At 46.6% G+C, this 23775-nt stretch overlaps 1 protein-coding gene across 1 annotated transcript; it reads right to left on the minus strand.

Moving 5' to 3' along the window:
• Positions 1–1153: 1153 nt before the first annotated feature.
• Positions 1154–5776, minus strand: LOC307242066 (eukaryotic translation initiation factor 4 gamma 1-like; the record flags this gene model as incomplete). Its single annotated transcript, XM_080016402.1, has 1 exon — positions 1154–5776. One exon carries the CDS (start codon positions 5774–5776, stop codon positions 1154–1156), a length of 4623 nt encoding a protein of 1540 aa, XP_079872528.1.
• Positions 5777–23775: the final 17999 nt, after the last annotated feature.

Genomic DNA, 23775 nt, shown 5'->3' on the forward strand with positions numbered 1-23775 from the left:
TGTAACCTTATGTACACAATATACAGTATATGATGGCTCACTCAAAAAAGAGGTACAATATCTTAAGGACAGTGTGAATATAATTCACATAGTATAAGAATTATATATACTATACTACATTACTATTATGATAAATTAATCATTATAGCAATATCATTATAGTTATATCATAATGGTAATATAGTATAGTATAGTATAATAGTATAGTATAGTAAAGTATAGTATAATAGTAATATGATATAATATAATAATAATAATAATAATAATAATAATAATAATATTAATCACCTCTTTTCTAAATATAAATATTCTAAATGACGAAAAGCCATTGACAAAACCTTTGAAATTGTACAATTGGGAAACATGAAGATTATTCCATTTTGTATACACAGCAGGGCTTGCAAATTAACTTTGGCCCAGAGATGAAAAATAAAATGAAGAAAAATAATATTTGGGCTGTAATACGGGGTCATACTGTGGTCGAAATACCACTGCGATAATTTTCATAATATGTTTTCTCTACAAGGTGTGCTTGCACAACTGGTAGCAATAATAAAGAAAATGAATCCATTTGTTGAAAGCACATGAGGCCGCAGGAGGAAAACTAAACTGTGGGGGTAAATATAAGAGAAGTCCAGGAATGACAAGTTCTTCTGCGAGTCTGCGTTGCGTCAGTCGTATCTGTTGTTCTTTCTGACGGTGACGAGAGACAATGGAACCAAAATGTGAACTCTGATGAAGCCGCCGTACCAGAAACTTGATGTATTGTCGGCCACTCTCACTCTCTTGTCGTGGTGCAAATAGGGCTGTCAATTTGCTCATCTGCGCATTTGGCCATCCATTTTGTTTTACCTTGCATTGAAATTTTCTCTGTTGAGGGGCATTGACTACATTTGAGATATGAAGGGGACAACTTTAAGGGGTTTGGGGTATTTTGATTATGATTATTATTATTTTTTCCTTATATGTTCTTGTATTTTATATTATATGTACTGTATATTTTCTGATGCACCCTTTTACCTATATACTTGTTACTTTGTTCATACCTAAATTAATGATTTAGTTCACATAATCTAAGTAACGTATTTTTTAAAGTTTCCTTTTTTTTATTGTATTTTTCATCTAATACTAAAACCTGCGAGCTTGGCTCCTTTTAACTGTAGTCGGACTCCTCCTCAGCCTCTCGTAGCCAGGTGAAGAAGGTGGTGACCGACTCGAGGGCCACGCCCTTGCCCTGCTGCTCAGCAGGGTCCTTGCTGGATTCCCACTTGAAGAAGGCCTCCTCTTTGACCACGTCCTCATCGTACAGCATGTCGAAGAACATCTGCAGCAGGTTGGCAGGCTGCTCCATCTCCACCACCAGGGCTTGCAGAGCGTAGAGGGCCTGCAGCTCCTTGTGCTCGCTGTTCAGGTACTTGTGCAGCAGCTGGGCTCGCTGGTTGATCTGCTTGCTATCCACTTTGTAAGAGTTCTCACAGATGATGGCGGACTGACAAACGCAGGTCATCAGCGTTCTGACAAACATGGTTGACAATGTCTGTTGCTCATCCATGTTGGCCTCAACCCAATCGAAGATCCTCTTGTTGTCTACCTTGTCCTGGACCAGTCTCTCCAGTTGCTTGTTCAGCTCTGCAGGGCTTAACTCCTTCTTGGTGTTCTTCACTGACCCCTCACTCAAGGTGAACTCCATATTCATTTCTGTCACAAACTTGTTGACGTCCACGTCTTGGGGCACAAAGTCTTTCCAGCTGAGACCCGCCTCCCTCCACATGACACCAGCTATTTTATGGCTCATTCGTTTGCAAAGGAGGGTGAGGATGTGAACCAACAAGACTCCAGCTTTGCCCAGCGGGATCAGTGGCTTGCAGATCTCTCTGAAGAGCTGTCCCATTGGGATTCCGCCCTCATGGAGCATTGGGGTGATGACCTCAGCCAGGTACATCCAGAAGTGGGGGATGTCTATGGCCATTTCTTCCGCCACCTCCAAGATCTCCTTAAGCCCTTTGTAGTACTGCTGGGTTGGTAGTGTGCCAGCCTTGATGAGCTGCTGCAGCAGGCGGCCCATGTGGTCCCTGGCAATGGCCCTGCGTTCCAGCGTGAACTCCAGGCCATTCCGCACAAACACAAAGAGCAGCTGGGTGCTGTTCATCTCCTGCACGCACTGCAGTGCCTCTGTCATGTCGTTAATGTGGAGGTACTCTTCAATGATGGCAGTGGATTTCTTGTCCAGCTCCTCCTCAGTCAGGGTGGACATGGCAGGGTACTGGGCAAGCAGGGACATGGGGGGTGACGGTCGCTTAACGTTCTCTTTGCTCCTGCCTCGGTCTCCACTGCTTCTGTACCTATTGTCCGTCATGCTGGCCACGTGGCGGACAGTGTCAGTGCTTCCACACTGTTCTCTTTCCTGGCTCCGCCCCTCCTTCTCGCGGCTGAGGCTATGCTTTGTGGCTAGCCTGTTTCGCTCTCGGTCGTCACCCCAGTCGAGTCCACGGTCCAGGCGTTCAGGGTGGTCGCGGCCGCCAGGACCACTGCCACCGGCACCCATTCTGCACGCTGGGCCTCCACCGGACTCCTTCTTTGAGACGAGGGCCTGGTGGACCTTCATCTGCTCCCTGTGCTCCTCCATCTTGGCCTCTTTGTGAATCTGGTCAATGGTCTTGGGACCCTGGTCACCTCGCCTGGGGATCCAAGTGTTCCGTCGGAGGTCCAGCACATCCTCAAGCATGAAGCGAATCCTGGATGAGGTCTTCCTCTCTTTGATGATCTTCTCCATCTGGTTGAAGTACAGGTCCATGCGAGGCTTGGCCTTGACAAAGTCCAGATCCTTGCCAATGGTGGAAAGCAGCCTGCACAGGCACTCCAGTGACTCCTCGTTATGGTTTTTGAGCAACTTGACAATACAGTCATGCATGATGACCTCTGTCAGCATCTTCAGCTTGAACAGCTCGCCAATGAACTTGATGTTGCCAAGTGAGCGCCGCCGCACCATGTCCTTTGTCTCCTTCAGCTCATTTTTGAGCCGCTGCTTTTCTTCCTCCCCTGAGGCACCATCGAGCTCTTTCTGCTTCTTCTCAAGGATCTTGTTATCCTTGTCCATCTCAAACTCTTTCTGGCAACAGTTCAATAGCAGCTTGCGGAAATTCACAGTGATTCCTGGTTTATCCATTGTTGGGACTTTGAGCCCCATAAGGCAGCGGCACATGTGTGCGTAGGCCATAGAGAAGTGGGGCTCGGAGATGGCCTTCTCGAAGATGAGCTCGATGACTCCCTTCAGCCTCTCCTCTGTGTCAATGATCAACTCCGTCACCTGCTTCATAAGCTTCTCAAACATCTGCGGCGTGAGCTTGTTAAGTATGCTGCGCACACGCTTGAACAGCTCCTGGGTCTTGAGCTTTTCTGGGTCATTCTCCTCCTCCATCTCCTTCTGTGCCGGCTTGGGCACCAGCTTCTTCACAGAGGGCTTCCAGGCCTTCTCTGCCTTGTTAAGCTGCACCTCATCATTGAGCAACATGTTGTTAATGATCTTTCGGGGCTCCTTCCTCGGACCTGGCTGGGAGTGACATGGCCCTCCGATGCCTACACCCATACCTGACGGAGGTCCTCTGCCCCCTCCTCCCATTCCTGGCCGGCCAACGTTGATAAATGAGGGTGTGAAGTCAGACCAGCAGTTCATACCAGGCAGACAGCTGGGGTCTGTTTCCCGCAGAGGTGTCTTGTTGGCCTTGTCTAGGACTACGTCGCTGATAACCGGCAGCCCTTCGGGCTTGTTCATGCTGGCAGAAGAGAACCGTAAGCTCAAGAGGAACTCTCTGTCATACTTCTTTTCCTCCAAGTCCATTTGTTTGCATTTTTCCTCTTTGTACTGTTGCTTCTTGTCAGTCAGCTCAGGAGATTGCAGCTGGATGTTTTCAGCATCCGATTTGTCTACCTTGTCCTTCCTTGTCATGTTGAGCTCCTCTGGGGCAGGTGAGGGGATGGAGGCAGGGGCCTGGGTTTCTGGTGCCAGTGAGGCTTTTGGCTCTGTCACCCGCTCCTGCTCTTTGAAGGTGTCAAGGAGGCCACCCACAGCCTCCTTGTTCAGCTCCTTAATTTCCATATTTTTATTTGGCGCAGCAGCTAGCATAGCAGTCTCTCCAGAGGCAAAGGTGGACGTTTGAGGAAGGTCCTCTCTCTCCTTTGCTGTGGGAGGGGTGGGGGGAGGGGCGAGTGCAGTTTCTGGGGTTGCAGCAGAGGGGGGTGTAGTGACCATGGGTGTGGTCTTTGTGGAGATAGGAGTTGCCTGGACATTAGATGTGGGCACTACCTGATCATTGAGGGCAGCCTCGATAGCGTCTGTTGGCTCTGCCTGGGGCAGTGGGGCGGGTGTCGCTGGCACAGCATAGATGTGGATGTCCGGCTCGGTAATAAAGCTGTCGACATATTCGGGGTACTGGGTGGCCAACAGCGGCAGGCCATTGGGCAGGCACAGCCCCTCCGGCTGGGCAATAGGGGACTCCAGCGGGGCCCCCAGGGGTGGAGCCACAGAGATCACCGCAGGTTCTGCCTCTTCTACTCCATTGATGCTTGGCAGTGGGGCGGAGTCCAGCTCCAACCGTGCCGCATTCCACTCACTTCTCTCTTCCTTTGCTCTCCCCCTGTTCTCTTCATCTGTCTTGTCTATGGCTGCGGAGATGGGGAGGGGGTTGGTGAGGGGCGCGGGGTAAGCCTGCGCTTTCGGAGTCGTGGGGGGCGTGGGAGCAGGCTTCAAGGGTGGAGGGGTATCTATCATGTCAGGAAGGGGAGGGTCAAGTGAGGGGGCAGGAGTAATGTTAGGGCGGGCGTTGCCCGATGAGGTGAGCCCATCCTTAGGGGGTGACAGGGATGGGCTTTTAATGTTTGTGTCAAGGAATGAGGGGGAATTTACAACGGTAGGTTCGCTCTTGCTTAGTATAGGGGTCTTTGAGGAAGACGTGGGCTTCCCTCGCTCATCTTGTCTGACCAGTGCAACAGCTGTCAGACTCTCAATGTTGGCCTGTTGCACTGCTGCACTTTCTAATACAGGTATTGCGGACTGTGGTAACATAATCTCCTGTGTGATGTCTCTGCCTCCTTGGCTTGGGTCTCGTATTCTTATGTGTTTGTGTTCTCGCTTGGTGGTGATGGCCTGTGGAGGGGGCTTCTGCCGAGGGTGCTGCTGCTTGGGCACAGGGTTCATGATGACCGGTGCTGCCTGCATTGACGCTGTAAACTGGGGAGGGGTTGGGTAGTAGGCACCTGCATAGGTACCATATTCGGCAGGGCTGCTATTGGGGTAGAGGCCAGGGATGCCTGCTGGGACTGTATACTGCTGGGGTGTGGCCATGACTGACCGGTACTGTCCCGGTATGAGGTAGGCTGGTATGAGGTAGGCCAGTCCTTGTGGTGAGCTGGGAAAGTGCAGCTGCTGCTGGGGGATCAACATCATCTGGGAGCCACCCACATGGATGGGCGCCAAGGGCCAAGGGGCGTTGCTGGGGGGCACCCTGCGAGGTGGCGCCACAGACCAGGGGTTGCTGCTGGGGGGCACCCTGCGACGCCTGCCATTAGGAGGCAGGTTGGTCCTGTTGGAACAATGTGAATGTCGGTGCTTTGGTGTCGGTTTCATTTGTGGAGGTAGTGGGGTGACAAAAACTACAGATGGGGGTTGTCTGGGGGGGACGGAAGGCTGTAAGGGGCTGGGGTGGGGGGTAGGGTGGGGTCTTGCTACAGGCTGTAGCACTTTCTTCATTTCATGGGGTTCTGTCTTCGGGTTCCTCATGTTGGGGTGCCACAAGGGACACTTTCCCCACACTGTGGGAAAAGTTTTATTTTTCTCGGTAGGTGTAAACTGATTCCAGCTCCTACTAACATTCTGCACCATATTTTGTGTGCTGCTATTTGGCTCTTGACTCTGAGCATGTTGGTCCAGGGGGTCCAACTTGATCCAGCGTTGCATTGCAGGCTGAGCACTCATGCCCTTGTGTGGCATGTGTTTGAAATGGATGCCAGCTCCTCCAAACACTCAGCTTCTTCGGCAATCCCCAATCAAGCCGGTCGTTATGTGCATGTGTTTAATGTGCATATGTGCGTGTGTATAATATAAGATAAGATAAGATAAGAACGTAAGCCGTTTGTATGTGTATGTCTTTGTCTTTGTCTGTTTTCCTCAATATTTCGTATTCTTCTTCTTCTTCTTTGGCTAAACTGACAGCAGCTTCTAAACACTTGGCTTTATAGGGGGAGAGTTGTGACATCACAAAGACATTACATGATGATGCTACCAAAGGGCGGGGCTATGTGGGGAATTCCTCTCATATGTTTACATGTGTTTCCATGATGACTGGTTTTGTGCCTCAGCTACACTGTATTTTTCTTGAATGTGAATGAATCGGACTCCACAATGGCTGTGTATGTGGTGCGGTCTTCATAAAGAAATGCTCATTTCTCAAAATCTATAACTGCTACTGTAAATCATCAACTGCATTGTGAGCAGTGTTAGGTAACATTACTTTTAAAATTAACTTTTTACATTACAGCATAACCTTCTGAGAAAAGTAACTCATTAGACTGAAAACCAACCTTTTCACCGTGATGTTCTTGTCCCTTTCACCCACAAATTCAAAATATTGCGAAAACTTCCACGACGTAAAGGTTGTCCTCTCGTGCATCTCGCTAGCTGAGCTACACATGCACTTTGCAAGGAAAAGCCAATCAATTTGGACGATCAGAAGCTGACCTTTCATCTCCAGCCAATCACTTTTGCTGCAATAGAAAGAAAGAAACCCCGCCCCCTCCCTCGTGGGGAGGTTGCACAAATGCACTGTAAACACACCGGCAGCAGAGACAGAGCGACAGTATCTAAAACTCGGAGGAGAAGAAAGATGATGTATGGTTGACTAATGAAGGCCACACACATCCATAGTTTGGTGTTTTTTTTATATTTAAGTTCCGACCCGAAGCAGACGGTAAATATCCATTGTGTAAAATATGTTGACGAGACGTGCCAACGATGACAGATAACACCAAAAACTTTATTTTATATTTTTTATATAGTGTTATGCATTTGACTATAAAATAAGTCCTTATTTTATTTGGAATATAATGTTTAAGCAAAAGTAGCCTTACTTTTCAATAAAAAAATATTATAAATGCCTAAATGCCTTGATGATCACTATTCATATTGTTTATATTGCCTGTCTATCAATTGTTTTCAAGCTCAAAAAACAAGATAATATTATTAGATAACAGTACTTCCTATACACAACCTGACTGTGTGGCCAGGTCCAGCTCCAAAACCATCATCAAGATTGCTGACGACACTGTCATGGTGGGCCTGATCCACGACGACAATGAGAAGGCCTACCGCGAGGAGGTGGCTGACCTGTCACTCTGGTGCCAGGACAACAGCCTCCTCCTGAATGTCACCAAAACTAAGGAGCTGATTGTGGACTTGAGGAGAGGATTACAACTGAGGACACACGCACCGTTGATGATTAATGGGACTTCTGTCGACAGGGTGAGCAGCTTCAAGTACCTGGGAGTCCACATCACAGAGGACTTAACATGGACTTTACATACAGACTCTGGTGAGAAAGGCGAGGCAGCGTCCTTGCCACCATTCAAGATTCAAGAGGTTTATTCGTCACGTACATATACATACTTCCATACATATATGCAATGAAATGTCAATGCAACGCACCCGGTGATTATGCACAATATGTTCTAGATTGAACACAATAGCTACCTAATTTCTACTTGACTAACTAATTGAAACAAAAGTTATTCACCTCAGGCAGCTGAAGAAATTCAGGGTCTGAGTGAGGATCCTCAAGTCCTTCTACTGTGGAGCGGTGGAGAGCATCCTGACAGGCAACACCACTGCCTGGTTTGGGAACTGTACTGCTCAGGACAGGCGGGCCCTGCAGAGGGTGGTGGGTTCAGCCAACGTACCACTGGAACGACCCTCCCCTCCCTGCAAGACTTATACACCAGGAGGTGTAGTAGCAGAGCCCGCAGGATCATGTAGGATCCTCACCACCCCAACAACGAACTGTTCCTCCTTTTTCAAATCGAGCCGTCTGCATTTGGCTGTGAACCAGGGCTTGTCACTGTTATAACTCACCATGGTGTGTGTCGGAATAGAGCTGTACTCTCAAAGGCTGATATATGACGTCTCAGCATCGGTGATCCAGACTGTGATATGAGTTGTGGACGATGGTGTGATCCACTGTGTTCTCCCCTCTTGTTGGACAGTTAATAAACTGCTTGTACGTGACCGTTTGGTGCTGTGTCAGGCAATGATGAGGCAGTGACGCAATGATGCGGTGAAGATTCTCTATGACAAATTACATTTTTCCAAGTTTGAGTGACACGCAGCATGTCTGTCTGTATTTATGTATGTATGTCCTTCAATTATCTCGACAACCAACAAGGAGGGAGGGACATGACACCGGGTTAGATGCGAACAGAATGCGTCTATTTACAAAAAAAAAAAGTATCAAACGAAAAGCTGGGCGTCATCTTGACCCAGCGCAAATCCTGAGCGAAGCAACAACTACAAGCTGAGTCCACAGCATGCACCTCACCCCATGCTATAGCCCCCCAGAGCCACAACCTGCAGTTATATAACAAATGGATGATGATGTCACAAAGCTCCCCCCTCCACAAACTCATCAATGCCATGCCACGAATACAACGACACGTCATTCATGTCCATGGGTTCGGCAGTTGCTGTGCGCCAGACACTTTCAGCAGGAAAAATGCCAAGGAGAAAAATAATAATAAAAAAACTGACAAAAACAATAGGCTTCACCCCTAATTAACATCGGGAATATTAGGAGTTGTGAGGAGGCGCTGCATATAAGAAAACTGATAAAGAGTCATTACAGTGGCCTACACTAGACAGAATGAGGCACTGAGTGTGTGTGTGCGAAGTCTGTGAAATGCGACATACAGTACAAACTCAAACCACCGTCTTTTCCCTACTTTTGTTACCTGCCCTAAATTAATCTTTTTGCAGTATACTGTACCATCGCCTTTAGAGCCTCAACGGGCCACAGTGAAAGGACAGTAATATTGGCACGTACTAAAACCTTTTTTTTCTGAGAGGTTTTACAGGGATCTTCCTGGTTATCTCCAGTTTTAATCTTGTTTTTTAATGAAACGCTGCGATTGGGATCACAATTGACGGCCATAGATATATAAACTGGAGCCGGCATTACATTCCAGTACCTGTGTCGCAACAGGTGGAGGTAGTGACGGAAAAATAACAATACGGGACTCCTTCGAGGCCCTGTAATTGGAATGAGCACACTTTAAATCCATTAACGAGTACCAATTGGAGGGCAGGCCTGGTGCCAGCAAGGGGTTACGTCGCAGGATTTCACAACGTGTTCCTCCCTTCAGTGCGGTACAGTGCTGTGATGCCTTGCAGACACTGCTGCTCATAAAAAGGGCTGCGCAGCCGCCTGAGGGCCACATAACTATTAGTATCATTGCTTGAATGGTCAGAAATGACCTCTGCTGCTCCGCAATCGGTTAAGAGATATCTTTCCGGCTCTATTGGCAAAGCACTCAACAAGCGGTTGTGGTTAAGAAAAGTAGGAGTAATGAAAACCTAATAGAAAGATGCTGTGTCTTTCATTCGCAACAAACTATTACTTAATAATTGATTAGAAAACAATGCATCAGTTATCGTATTATGGCCGAGCCACGTTGCAAAAATTCAGCGTCAACGTAGGAGGGTTGTGAAATAGGACGAAATACCAACAAACCGCCGGTGTAGGCATCTGCACTATTTTGCACGGCCGCTTCACAGAGGACAGCACATGTTTTCACGGGTAAGAAGTAATTATTAGTACTCGCATGTGTCTATGCCTCATTACAGACATTGTGTGCCATCACGGTCAGTGTGTGTGTGTGTGTGTGTGTGTGTGTGTGTGTGTGTGTGTGTGTGTGCGTGTCCATCCCTTGGGCTGTTGTCTGAAGCAGATGTGTTCCTTTGCCTACACGCTTCTTCAGCTTCGTCAGAGACGCTCTTCCACTCGTGTCACGTTGAGAGGCGAAGCGCTCTTTGTCATCGACCTGAGAGAGGACTTACTTTTGACAATGGTCAATAACTATTTTTCACAATTCTTAAGATTTAGTCGGGGCAATATCTGTTGACATCAGTGAACACAGTATGGGTCCCGAATCCAACTTGTTGCCCTAACTCTGAAGACGTTGGTAATGAGCAAAACATTTCTGTTAGGTCCGCGCTCTCTCTCTCCCCCCACGTCTCTCTCCTTCTCTTCACCAGCACACACGCAAATGTACACACGCACGCACGCACGCACGCACGCACGCACGCACACACGCACACACGCACACACACACACACACACACACACACACACACACACACACACACACAGAGTTGCAGCCAGTCAACTGTGGCTTATTGGACTTCTGTTTGACTTCCTATTTCAGAGAGAGAGAGAGCGAGAGAGAGAGAGAGAGAGAGAGAGAGAGGGTGTGCATGAGAGAGCAAGAGAGAGAGAGAGAGAGAGAGAGAGAGAGAGAGAGAGAGTATGTGTGCAAGTGTGTGTGCGATCCAGATGGAGATGGGTTCGTAATTCTGGGGCAGTTGTTGTTTTATGGTTATTTAATGGCTGTTTTTACTACTCTCTAAACTCAGGATGGAGGCATGAGGAGAGGAGAGGAGAGGAGAGGACAGGAGAGGAGAGGGTGAGGGGTGGAAGAGGAGTGAAACAGCGGAGGTGGTGAGGAGGAGTGGCGGAAGGGAGGGAGAAGGGAGAAGGGCAGGACGGAGAAAAGACATACAAGCAGGAAGTGGAGAGAGGAAGGCATAAAAGGAGTAGAGCCGAGCAAGGGAGAAACAACACAAAAGTTAAACTTTATTTTAGCATTTATATTACTTTTCTCCATCTGCTTCCCTTTTAATCTTCCCCTCCTCCCTCCCACAATCGCTACCTTGCCTCTTCTCTCTCTCTATTTCTAACTCCCTCTTTCTCTCTTCCATTTTCTTTGGACCTCCAGCCTCTCTCTCTCTCTCTCTCTCTCTCTCTCTCTCTCTCTCTCTCTCTCTCTCTCTCTCTCTCTCTCTCTCTCTCTCTCTCTCTCTCTCTCTCTCTCTCTCTCTCTCTCTCTCTCTCTCTCTCTCTCTCTCTCTCTCTCTCTCTCTCTCTCTCTCTCCACCCCCCCCCCCCCCCACCCCACTGTCCCTCCCACCAGATTCTCAGGGTTCATCCAAGTCGTTTTGACGCCCACTCAACTCCAACACGCTACCTCTGTTTCCATGGCAATCGAGTAGCGACCATGCTACATAAATACATTCTTCAGCATTCGCCACTCAAGGGCTCATTAAGGGTATCTTCAGCAGAAATCCTATCACAATGATCCTCTCTCATAATCCCCTTCAAGACGGAACCCGATGCGACACGGCGATCTCTGTAGATACACAACTCGTTTTCGGGTCTTTGGAGAAGTTAGCCGATCAATATTTACTCAAGCAGCACGACTCCCCTAAAGCGCCAATGTGACATTTGGGGGGGATATTTAGGGATCAACGCTGGCCATCTTGACTGAAGTTTCCGCAGGTCTCTGTTCAGTGTCATGGCAGAGCGGCAGAGCGATGCATTTTCTTTTATTGGTGGACGGACCATCGAACCAACTCCTACCAGCCAGGGCTAGCAGTCTATAGCTAGAGAAGTTTTTTATACGCCCTTATTTGGAGATCATATTATGAACTCCAAATAAGGGCATGTAAAAAAGTTGACGGTCAATCTAGGTGGTTTATGACAGCATACGCAGCATAATATTTTCTGTTTTGAAACACGTAGCACTCGTGTCTGATAGAGCATATTGTTCTGGAAAAGCTAAAACAAGCATTTTAAAATTGTCATCTTCAAGTCAGACTGTTGTGGTGGAATGGAACTGAGATTCTCCAGTCATTTCAATGAGGGTCTTTTGGAGACGCAAAGTGTACATCAGCATAACGGGTATAGACATAACGGGAATAGTTTTTGAGAAAGGTAGGTATACCCCTTTAAGGCCAACTAAAATGCTCAAGTTCAATGTTTTTCCAATATTTCATTATTCTTTGCCATATACTACAATTCTTATTTTATGTGTCTCTTTAAAAAGTAAGTAGATAGTAAATTCGGGGCATGTTTAAACTTCAACACTCCACATTGAATTAAACCAAAACCAAATTAAACAAAAAAATCATTCTCCATTTGTTAATCAGCTCAGAATCGCTTCACTCGATTCACGGAAACAAAGAAACACACATACACACTAGCACGCACGCTCAAATACGTCACGTACGTATGCGAGCGTGTACGGGCAGACTGTGCACGTACACACACACACATTGACTCTCCATCTCTCCCTATGTAGCAGATGGCTCCACAGTCATAGCTGATGTTTCACACATCAATGAAGCACGGCATGTACTTACAAACTACTGAACACACACAGGAACGCGCAAGTGCACGCACACACACACACACACACACACACACACACACACACACACACACACACAAACTGTGAGTCCTCGACGATATTAAACACGCAAAAAATGAATATGAATGTGAAAACAGACAAACTTGTGCAGACACATTAACACCAAGCAGATTGTGTTCAATTGAACTAATCTATACATACACTGCGGTGTTCCCTCGGGCCAAACCACTGGAGAGAGCCATAGAAGAGGGCAGCACCCAGCTTGGAAAGGCCGCCAGCTGGGGATCACTGTGGAAATCATGTATAACCACCGGTGATGGCTGGAAACGTGGAGAATCCAAGCTGGGCCAAATCAGCACTCAAGGTGCCAGTTTACAAAGGGAGAGAGGACAACGTTGTTGAATGGTCTGTTGACTGTGAAGTAAATCGTTCTATTTTGTGTGTCACCTGGAGGACAATGCCAGCAGGAGACAGGATTCCCCGGACCGGGAAGAACCTCAGTTGTTTTTGCTCCCCCCACCCTTTTCCCGCTCATGATTTAAATAAATGGACTTCAGTTAATTATATCTGAAAACACTTACCTCTGAAACTCATTCCCTCATGAGCCTCAAGATTAGTAGTGCCACATATGGTGGCGAATGCGGGCATTAAAAGATCTCTACTGCGCCCCCCACTCAGAAAATGGAGTGGACGGCTAAGAGAGAGCAGTGGCCCCTGGAGGAGTAGGGTGGCATCCTCACCCCGTTTCTGACGGGGGGAACACAGTGGGCTTGCCAGGACCTACCAGCTGCAGGGGCTTACAATTATTGGCGACTGTAAGCTGCCATCTTAGCCGGATATTGGTTCAGCCTCCTGCTCCGGCGCAACGCTTCTATGCTTGGCAGTTTGATTCCACTGAACCTGCCCTGCCCTAACTCGCACAGCTGAGCCGCTGGGCCACTACGTGGCTGGTGGAGGGGAATGGCCCGTCTTTCATGGAGAAGGTGGTTCTGGATCACTGCATCCGGGCACTACCTGCTGGAGCCAAAAGGTATGCTGTCAGACGGCCCCTAACACTGTAGAAACCTTGATTGAACTGTTGGAGAATCACCAGGTGACACAGCAGATGATGGAGCCAAAGAGAGAGGGCAAGTGGGTCACCAGCAGTTTTCGCTGGGGGGAAACTGCGGCCCTCAAATCCCCCAAAAACAAAACCCCCCCATGCCGACAGACCCAACCCGGCGGCGCAGATCCCTAATCACTCTGGACTGCAGGAGATGCTATTCCTGTGGCCCTGAGGGACACGTCGCCTGGGACTGCCCAGAACAGGATGTTCCCATGCCTACAGTGACCTCTGGTGGGGATGGTGAAAGCCCCTGCTTGCTTGTAACCTCTTGCTGGGCACATGAGGAAGTGGAGAAGCCCAGTATTCGGCTAAAATAGCCAATAAGGACACAGAGGCTCTCCTAGACCGGTTCTAGGGTCCGTTTAATTCGACCTGAATTTGCTGGCAAATCATCCAGGAAAGAGTAACAGTATACTGTGTACATGGCAATTCCGGGTGTGAATAAAACCCATCACCCTCATTTTAATACAACCAAGGGCTTGCTATATAGGTGCATTAAAATTGGGGAGGAATGGATTAACCAGCTACTCATACCCAAAGTGTACTGTATGTCCCTAAAGTACTGTTCCTGGCCCGCACCCACCGACTCTGTGTTCTACTGGCCAGGTTTAAGTAAGATGAGCAGTCCGGGACTACTGCAGACACTGTTCTGACTGCCTAATAGCCCAAAGCCGCACTACCAGAGCCCCCTCATACCACTGACAATCATTGAAACCCCCTTTAACGCCTGGCCATGGACATAGTGGGATCCTTGCCCAGAACCGTTAGGGGACACTGCTTCATCCTGGTCATCATGGATTATGGCACCCGGTTTCCAGAGGCCACCCCCCCTACGCACTGCTAGTGCCTGGGCTGTCGCTTGAGAGGTATTCTGCTGTTTTCGCCGAGTGGGCATAACCAATGAGATTTTGACCAATCAGGGCTCATGTTTCATGTCTAGGGTAATGCAGGAGCTCGGTAAAAACCTCAAGGTCAAGCAACTGTGTACATCGGTGTACAACCCCCAGACAGACGGCTTAGTGGAGAGATTTAACAGAACCCTAAAAAGCATGCTGCGTAAAATGATCGATGAAAATGTAAAAAATTGGTACCAGCTACTGCCACGTGTGCTCTTTGCCATTTGGGGAGTGTCCCAGAGCTCCACAGGGTTCTCCCCGTTCTAACTGTTGTATGATCGCAGAACTTTGGCCTCAACCTGGCCAAAGAAGCCTGGGAGACCCAATCCTCCCCCTACAGGTCAGTCAGTCACATGTCTAACATGCACCAGCAGATGTCCCGAGTCTAGCCTATAGTGCCGGCGACATGGAAGAATCCCAAACGGCCCAGGCCCGAATCTACAATAGGGGAGCGAGGTCAGAGAGTTCCAGCCGGGACAGAAGGTGTTGGTTTCTGGTCCCCACGAGTGAGTTTAAGTTCTTGGCACAATGGCAAGGACTATATGAGGTTATAGAGCGCAAAGGCCGAGTGAACTACGGAGTGAGACAGCCTGGTAGGCGAAAGACACACCAAATTTACCATGTGAATTTGTTAAAAAATTGGGACGAACCAGAAGAGCTCCCAAACGTGGTGTTGGTAACTAACTTGTCCTCCCCAGAAGTGATACTAGCCCCCCTGGGGGAGCAGCTGAGTCCTCACCAGAAACAGGAGCTCAGGGACCTGATATCCCATTACAGGGGCGTGTCTGATAAACCTGACCGGATGGCCATCATTCAACACAACATTGTGACTGAACCAGGAAGATTGTCCGGTAACGACCGCATCAGATTCTGGAAGCCAGCCGAGCCACGGTAAAGGAAGAGATGAAGAAAATGCTGTAACTGGGAGTGACTGAGGAGTCCCACAGCGCCTGCTCAAGCCCCATCGTCATGATACCAAAGCCAGATCGGACAACAAGGTTCTGCAATGACTTCTAGAAGCTGTACGAGTTATTGAAGTTCGTCGCATACCCCATGTCCTGGCTGGATAAGCTGGTAGAGAGGTTGGGCCCGGCAAGATTCATCAGCCACCCTTGATCTAACTAAGGGATACTGGCAGGTACCCTCACAGAACAAGCAAAAGAAAAGACAGCTTTCTCAACACCTAAGGGGCTGTATCCATATTGGGTCCTACCATTTGACGTCCATGGGGCACCAGCTACGTTTCAGCGAATAATGGACAGAATCCTGCGACCTCGCAGGAACTATGCGGTTGCGTACGTGGACAATATAGTAATTCAAAGCTGGGACTGGGACTCCCACAAAAGACAGCCACAAGCAGTGCTTACTGATTGGTGGAAAACCCAAAGAAGTGCTACAAGGACTGGAGGAAGCAGAGTACCTGGGGCACACCACTGAGAGAGGGTTGGTCAAGCCTCAGAGGAAGAAACTGGAGAGAATCCACTGCTGGCCGCGACCAACTACCAAGAGGCAAGTCAAAATGTTCTTGGAGCTAATGGGGTATTACCCGCAGTTTGTACCAAATTGTGCTGCTCCGGCGGCTCCTCTCTATGATCTGACCCAAAATAGACAACCACACCAGATGAAATGGACCGAGGACACTGACCGGGCCTTTTACACCTCCCTCCGGGAAACCCTCTGTGCTGAACCCGTCCTGGTGGCGCCGGACTTTACCAAACCCTTTGTCCTACGAAAACAGAAGCCTCAGAGACAGGTTTGGGGGCGGTCCTTTCACAAGTGGTAAATGGGGAGAGCACCCAGTGAAAGAATGCCTTGCCATTAAGTGGGCAATGTCAAAGCTAAAGTACTACCTGCAAGACAGAAAGTTCACCTTAGTAAGGGACCATGCACCCCTAAGGAGGATGGTTAAAAACAAAGAATGCAATGCCCGTGTAACATGCTGGTGCCTGGAATTAAGGTGGAAAAGGTGGAACATCGTCCCAGGAAACTGCAGATGCCCTGTCCCGAAGAGACGAGTGCCTCTGGGTGGATGCCCCCTGCCATAGCATTGAACTGGGGAGGGGGATATTTGGTCTTCCCTCGGGTCACACTACTGGAGGGAGCCATAGAAGAGAGCAGCACCCAGCTAGGAAAGGCTTCCAGCTGGGGATCATTGTGGAAATCAGGTATATCCACCGGCGATGGCTGGAAACATGGTGAACCCAAGCTGGGCCAGATCAGCAATCAAGGTGCCAGCCTACAAAGGGAGAGAGGATTCACCCTTCGTGAGAAGAGGCAACCAGAGTCAGTGTGTGGTGGACCTCCCTCAGCTGTTGTTAAGTGGAAACAGTGTTGCTGAATGGTCTGTTGACTCAGAAGAAAATTGTTCTATTTTGTGTGTCACCTGGAGGACAATGCCAGCAGGAGACAGGAATGCTGCTGATGCCCCGAACTGGGAAGAATCTCAGTGGTTATTGCTTCCCCACCCTTTTCCTGCTCATAATTTAAATAAATGGACTTCAGTTGTTTATACCTGAAAACATTTAACTTTGAGCCTCATTCCCCCGCTGAGGTCAACATCATAAGACTAGGAGTGCCACAATACACACACACACACACACAGGCATTTACATGTATGCACAAACACATACGCAGTTAGTCACTCAGAGCCGCACGCACGCAGGCAAACACACACACACACACACACACACACACACACACACACACACACACACACACACACACACACACACACACACACACACACACACACACACACACACACACACACATGTCCTAATCAGGGCTAATTTATGGAGGGGCAGCTTGGAGAACAATGATGTTGGCAAGGGAGATAGTTGCTCAGGAGGTAGAGTAATGAATCCGTGGAAACGAAGGAGACACAGACCGTCCCAGCAACGTCACATTCTGTGCTTGTGTGCTGCTACAAATACTCTGGTGCAAGTACTTCGCACTGTTAATACTTACTTAATAGTATATTTTCAAGTATCTGTATATTATCAGTATCAGTATCAGTATATTCTGTTTCAGAGACATTTGATGTTTAGCCCACTACATTTCAAGGCAAATGTCCATTTTTTTACAATTTATTACAACCTTTCTAACACTTTACTTCACATAAATAATCAATTCATTAGATCCGTATCCTAAATTGCTCTTAATTATTATGACACCAACAATATTATTTTTGTTGTAAGCGTAAACAGGATCTGCATGAACATTCGTCTGCAGAAAACGGGTACACGAGTAATGTTACACCGTATTTTAGGCTCTGTTATACAGGCAGTCCTCGGTATACGAAAAAGTTCGGTTTTTTAAGTCTGTCTGTAAGTCGAGATTGTATGTAAGTCGAAACAGTTGCGTACGGTTCACATCTAGCATCAATTAGTGAAATGTTTGTCTTTGTATGTAGTATATATTTTACTTAAAACAAGCAGCGATGACCGGGTCCTCAGAGTGCAAGTGTCGGCGTGACCAGGTAAATCAGCTCGGAGGAGTCCATGAAAGTACAGACCACGAAAATAACCAAAAAGCGACAAAAAAGTCACGTAAACAGTGCTTTTTTTCGAACTTGAAATTCAAGGCTCTGCCACGCCCACACCGTGTGACAAAAACCAAATCCTTTAATTCCTTTAATCATGAATGTGTCTTGTCGACACTCACCAACTTTGAAGTCAATCCGATAAATGGCCTAGGAAGAGTTTGCGAAAATACAAAGCATGAAAATGAAATGAAAATGAAATGAAGCATGAAAAAAGCATGCATGGCAAGTAATTTCCTTTTGGGATTATTAAAGTATTTCGGATTCTGATTCTGATTCAGATTCTGATGGCACCCATAGAATATCAATTGCCATACTGGGACTGACAAGTGTGCAAAGTTTCGTGAATTTTCCAAGTGTCTTTTGGAACAAGAAATTGTACGCGTTGCCACGCCGTCACCGTGCAATGAAAACAAAATCTTTGAATAACTTTTAACCGTGAAGGTGTCTTGTAGACACTCGTCAACTTTGAAATGGATCCGATAAATTGCCTTGGAGGAGTTTGTGAAAGTACAAACCATAAAAATGACCAAAAAGTGACGAAAATGGCACCTTTAATTCAATATGGCAGACTTCCTGTTGGACTTTGGTCATGGCGGCAAAATATAGATATATATTTTTTAAGTCTAGTGATGTTACATATTTCACCCACCACAGCAAAACCCACTTTGTCGCGCACTTTTAAAATTACCACAAAAATTAGAATTTTCCAGATTTTTTTTATCTCTCAACATATTTTCAAAGCGTAGTTTGATGTGTTTAAAGTAGATAAATGTTAAACAGTCGAGTGAAATATTCCCCTTAGATTGCATGGGGAAACACAGTTCACTTACCAAGACGTTGAACAGCGCAAACACCGATCGATCTTTTCCTTTAAAGTGAGCGTCCAGGTGAAAACCATCCCTCCATATTCCATGTGTTGTGAAGTCACAATGTGAAACCGTTTTGATTAAGTCCAACCTTTAAATCGTACTACTTTTATACACACACCTGGAAACATTGTTGTGTAGGTTGTGTAAGCCGCGAAGAAGAAAAGCTGACGTCACTTCCGTAAACAGATGGTTAAAGCACAGGACTATATATTAGTATAATATATAGTATATAAATATACAGAAGGAATATATATAGTGTATATAGAAATAATATATAGTAATTATATTAGTCTTTATATATCGACCTCGGTGTGTCATTTAATATTATGAAATGACACACCGAGGTTGATATACAAAGACTAATATTATTCCAGTTGGGTTTTGGTCATGGCGGCAAAATCATTTTTTTAAAAGCCTAGTGATGTTAAATAAGTGTACGGAATTTCATGCTGTTCGAGTTTTCATGGTAAAAAGTAAACAGGTTTGATTTTTTTTTATTTTATTTTAAAGAGGGCGTATGGACGGGGAGACCGGGACTAACGCGTGTGACCACTAACGTGTGAGTTTTACAGCTCATTAAGGCCCCCAAACAGCTGACGCAACCAGAGGAACAACAAGAAGAAGAATAAACAGAGCAATAACAATAGGATCCTCATCCTACATTCAGTAGATGAGGAACCCAAAAATAATAAATAACAATAAATGTAACTATAGTTCAGTACAGTATTCATAATTGAGAGAGAGCGACGACGCGGCGGCAGCGTTATTCTCCCTCGGGCTGACAGACGGCTGCAGATGCGCAGTGTTTTGAGCGTCGTGCAAAGCAGTCCGCCCGTTCTCAAACAACAGGCTTCAGGGAGCTCGCTGCGGGCGTGTGTGACCCGGGGACGGCCTGTATGAGTACATTTACTTTTAACACTTTAAGTGCATTTAAGAGCAAGTACATAATACGCTTTTACTTAAGTAGAGATGTCCAACGTGGTACCTTCACCTTCACGAGAGTCCTTTTTTTGCGTCAGGGTATTTGAGAGGAAGGTCTTCGTACTTCTTCCACCACTGTCTTTATTTCCATATTCATATCGCCGCTCTGTATCGGAGAGCACCCAAGAGCGCTGTGTCCCCGAAAAATAAAATTTGGGAAACTGGTATCGGTGCAACCCTTCTGGAGTTTTTCTGTTTTTCATTTTTTTTTTTTTTCAGCAGAGGGAAATTACATGCTTGAATGGAATTGTTGTCAACATTTTTGTGCCAAGTAGGGTGAACAAAATAACAGTTATTTTCACTTACTGGAATCAATGTTTCTATAGCAACGCCGCTGCAGTCGCACTGATATTGGAAAAAGGGTGCGAAAATGTCTTGACTGCTAGTTGGTTGCCATGAGATAACTACAAGTTTAACAATAATCAAAGAAAAAAAAGATGTTTACAGGTACTCTGCAACCGAAAACAAGAAAGCTCATGCATGCACACACACACATGCACGCACGCACGGGCGAAACTACCGATGGTGCAAAAAAAAATATTTGCACCGTGGCCTATCACCATCATGTTACGCCACTGAACACACACACACACACAGTCCCATTCTGAGCTATTAAATATACTATTACCACAACAATACAATAACTGAAGCAAACGCCCTGCCTACTGAATTAAATCACAAAAGAGACCTGCTGGATTGCTTGTTTCAAAAAGAGAAATGTTCATAAATGTTCACACATCTTTGACGGCAGGAATGGACAGAATCCAAATCCCCAAAACGTAGTTGTTGCTTCTCTCTCTCACTCCCTGGGCACCGAATCTCGGTTTTAAAACTGGCCTGTTAAAAAGACTGTCTGCTCCACTGTTATCTTGTTTTTATTCTGTATTAATTTTGTTTAATATAATTGTGATTTTGTTCTTCTATTTTCCTTTTTACTTGTAGCGCCTTGAGATTGGTTAATTGGTAAATTGGTCAATAAGTGGTAAATTAGACTTCAGTCTTCAGTTCTGACATCTGTCTATTTCTTTACAAACACAGGGATATTGATCAGACTACTTCTGATAAAGAACAAAAAATAAAAATAGTTCACCCTTGTGATTTGTCAATATTTGCGCAAAGTAAAACAAATCGTATGGGACGGCGTGGGCAAGGCAGCGCAACTGTCGCCTGCATCGCCGTCGATTATTATTTTGGGGATTTCAGCAAAGTAATGAGATTTGATCGCTGAGCCACTCTGAGAGGAGAAAGAGAATGTTCCGGTGCAGTGAACTTGTTAACATTCTGCACCGCAGCCACTTATTAAACAGTTTGACAACGCCAGTCGCCTGATTGGAGCCACTGGCTCCGGTGGCCTGTAATTTAGTCATGAAATGTCATCATCATTTTTGGGGAAGATATTGAAAGGACTCAATGTGAAACACGATCCCTGTGTGTGTGTGTGTGTGTGTGTGTGTGTGTGTGTGTGTGTGTGTGTGTGTTTAAGCCACAGATTTTTGGACCCCTTTTGACATATACTGTGTATATGTGTGTGTGTGTATATATATATATAGAGAGAGAGAGAGAGAGAGAGAGAGAGAGAGAGAGAACAATGTTTGTTTGTATCAATATATAAATAAACATATATGTATAGACACATATACAGTATATACGTATAAACATAGATATATATTTCGATTTTTTTTTTTATATGTATTGTATATGCTGTATGTATGCTCGTTATTAATAACATTTAAATATGATAAACAGCTATAATCCACATCCTTTGTTGATTTTGAACACAGGTACTCCTCACTTAATGCCCGAGTTCCGTTCCTAGGATCAGGTCGTTAAGTGAATTGGTCGGTAAGCGAGGAGACGTAAGATTTGGGGCATGGCTGGTGAATGAGGGGACGTCAAACATCATAAAACAAAAAGAAACAAGAGGAGCAGTGGGGAAAGAAACAGGTCTCAGCTGAGTCCTCCACCAGAGACAAAGTCATTTTAGACAGTTTTGGCATCAGGCAAAGTGTAAAACAATAGTAATAATTACTAACCAGTCAATTTATTCCACTCACTCACTTGTCTTTTGGGTTTTGTCGTAATGAAACGAGCAGTGAATATTGGAGTGAAATGTGTAAAACTAATTTCTTCTGCCGATGTTTTTATGTGCTCAGAAGATACAGCAAAAAAGTCAATTGAGTTATTACCCTTGTTTATTCATCATTATTTGTCACTAAACGCCTACAATGTGACAGGGTTAATTGCGATTCTAATAAATCAGACATTTTCTTTATTGGAAATTAAAAGAAAAAAAGAAAGTTGGAGAGAAGCTTAGAGCAGGGTTCGGCGTCTTCAGGCTGAACAAATTGCGGCTGCTACCGATCCAGCGCCGCTAAACCGAGAGGATTTACTACCTCGCAGCGAGAGAGGGGAGCGCAGCTGGCTCACTCCCACCTGGATTTCCTTTATAAGCCTCCGACACGCTTTCTAAAAAGGCAATTAACCTAATGAACCTGGCATTTAATCAACCGAATGGACGTGGTGATTCGGGTCTTGCCAGTCAGCCGAATGGTCGCGGTTACCGGATCACATTGAGTTCAAGTTAATGACTGGCTGACTGGGCAGCGTCGCAGAAACACACACACACACACACACACACACACACCCACACACACACACACACACACACACACAATTAAGATTCATATTTTTCAGATATATACAAAACGAAACTTCATTTATACAAACATTCATGCCGAACCGTCACAGAATCCCCTGGAAAGAGAAGACGCGGTTTTACCGGACGGAGCTTTGTCTGGACGCCGCGCAGCTGACGCGCGGACCGTCGAGGGGTTTGAAACATTTGTTTTAATTTTTCAACTTTGGGCAGGAGGAGCGCTTCAAAAAATAACTTTCCATTAGTCTAATGGCCACAGCTGCGGCTGCAGCCCCCGCCGCCGCCCTTCCAACCCCATTCGCCCACCATCCCCCAAAGCATCTGTTAAGCACGGCGAGACCGCAAAGCAGGCTGCCCCGGACCTTACCGAGTTCCTGTGCCCGGTGGCTCCGATTGGTCCGCGGAACACCCCCTTGATGCTCCGCAGCTGTCCTTCGCGCAGGTGCGTGGAGCTTATCACGATGTAGTAGCAAGCCATGGGGTATCCCGGGGTCTCATCTGCTGGCACCAACGACCGTCCTGCCTACCTACATGAGGACCTAAGGACCTACCTACCTACCCACCTTTCTATCCACCTAGCAACTAATCAACCTACCCACCTATCTATCTACCTAGCAACTAATCAACCTACCCACCTTTCTATCTACCTAGCAACTAATCAACCTACCCACCTTTCTATCTACCTAGCAACTAATCAACCTACCCACCTTTCTATCTACCTAGCAACTAATCAACCTACCCACCTATCTATCCAGGTGTTTGACCGGCGATGCAAGAGAAGCCTACAAAGTAAAGTCAGCTGAACTGGTTTCTACCACTCTATCTCCTCCACCTATTTATTCCTCCCCAGTCCTGCTCCACCTGGCCATGAGAGGACAATACGCAAAGCCGAGTGCGGCGTTCCGCTCCTCCTCCTCCTCCTCCTCCTCTTCTTCTTCAAGTAGTCCGACTCTTTCTCCTCGTCACTCGCTCCTCCCGCCCGTCTTTGTTTGGAAGTCTTTTGTCGATCCCTTGAAATACTTTACTCTGTCGCTCCACTCATCCTTTTACATCTCATCCTTGCGGCAGACTCTTCTGCCGTTCTCTCTCTCTCTCTCTCTTCTTCTCGTCCTCAAATCTCACTCCCTCCAGTGTTCTCTGTACCTCTCTCCATCTCGGCTTGTCTCCGAGCTGCTCTCACCTCGTGTATCGCCCCTTGAAGAATCTTTCTTCTTTTCTAAAGCGCCACCGTCGCTAAACTCCCTCCCTCCCTCTCTCTC

This window comes from Zeus faber (assembly GCF_960531495.2).
Source record: "Zeus faber genome assembly, chromosome: 16".
NCBI classification, from domain to species: domain Eukaryota; kingdom Metazoa; phylum Chordata; class Actinopteri; order Zeiformes; family Zeidae; genus Zeus; species Zeus faber.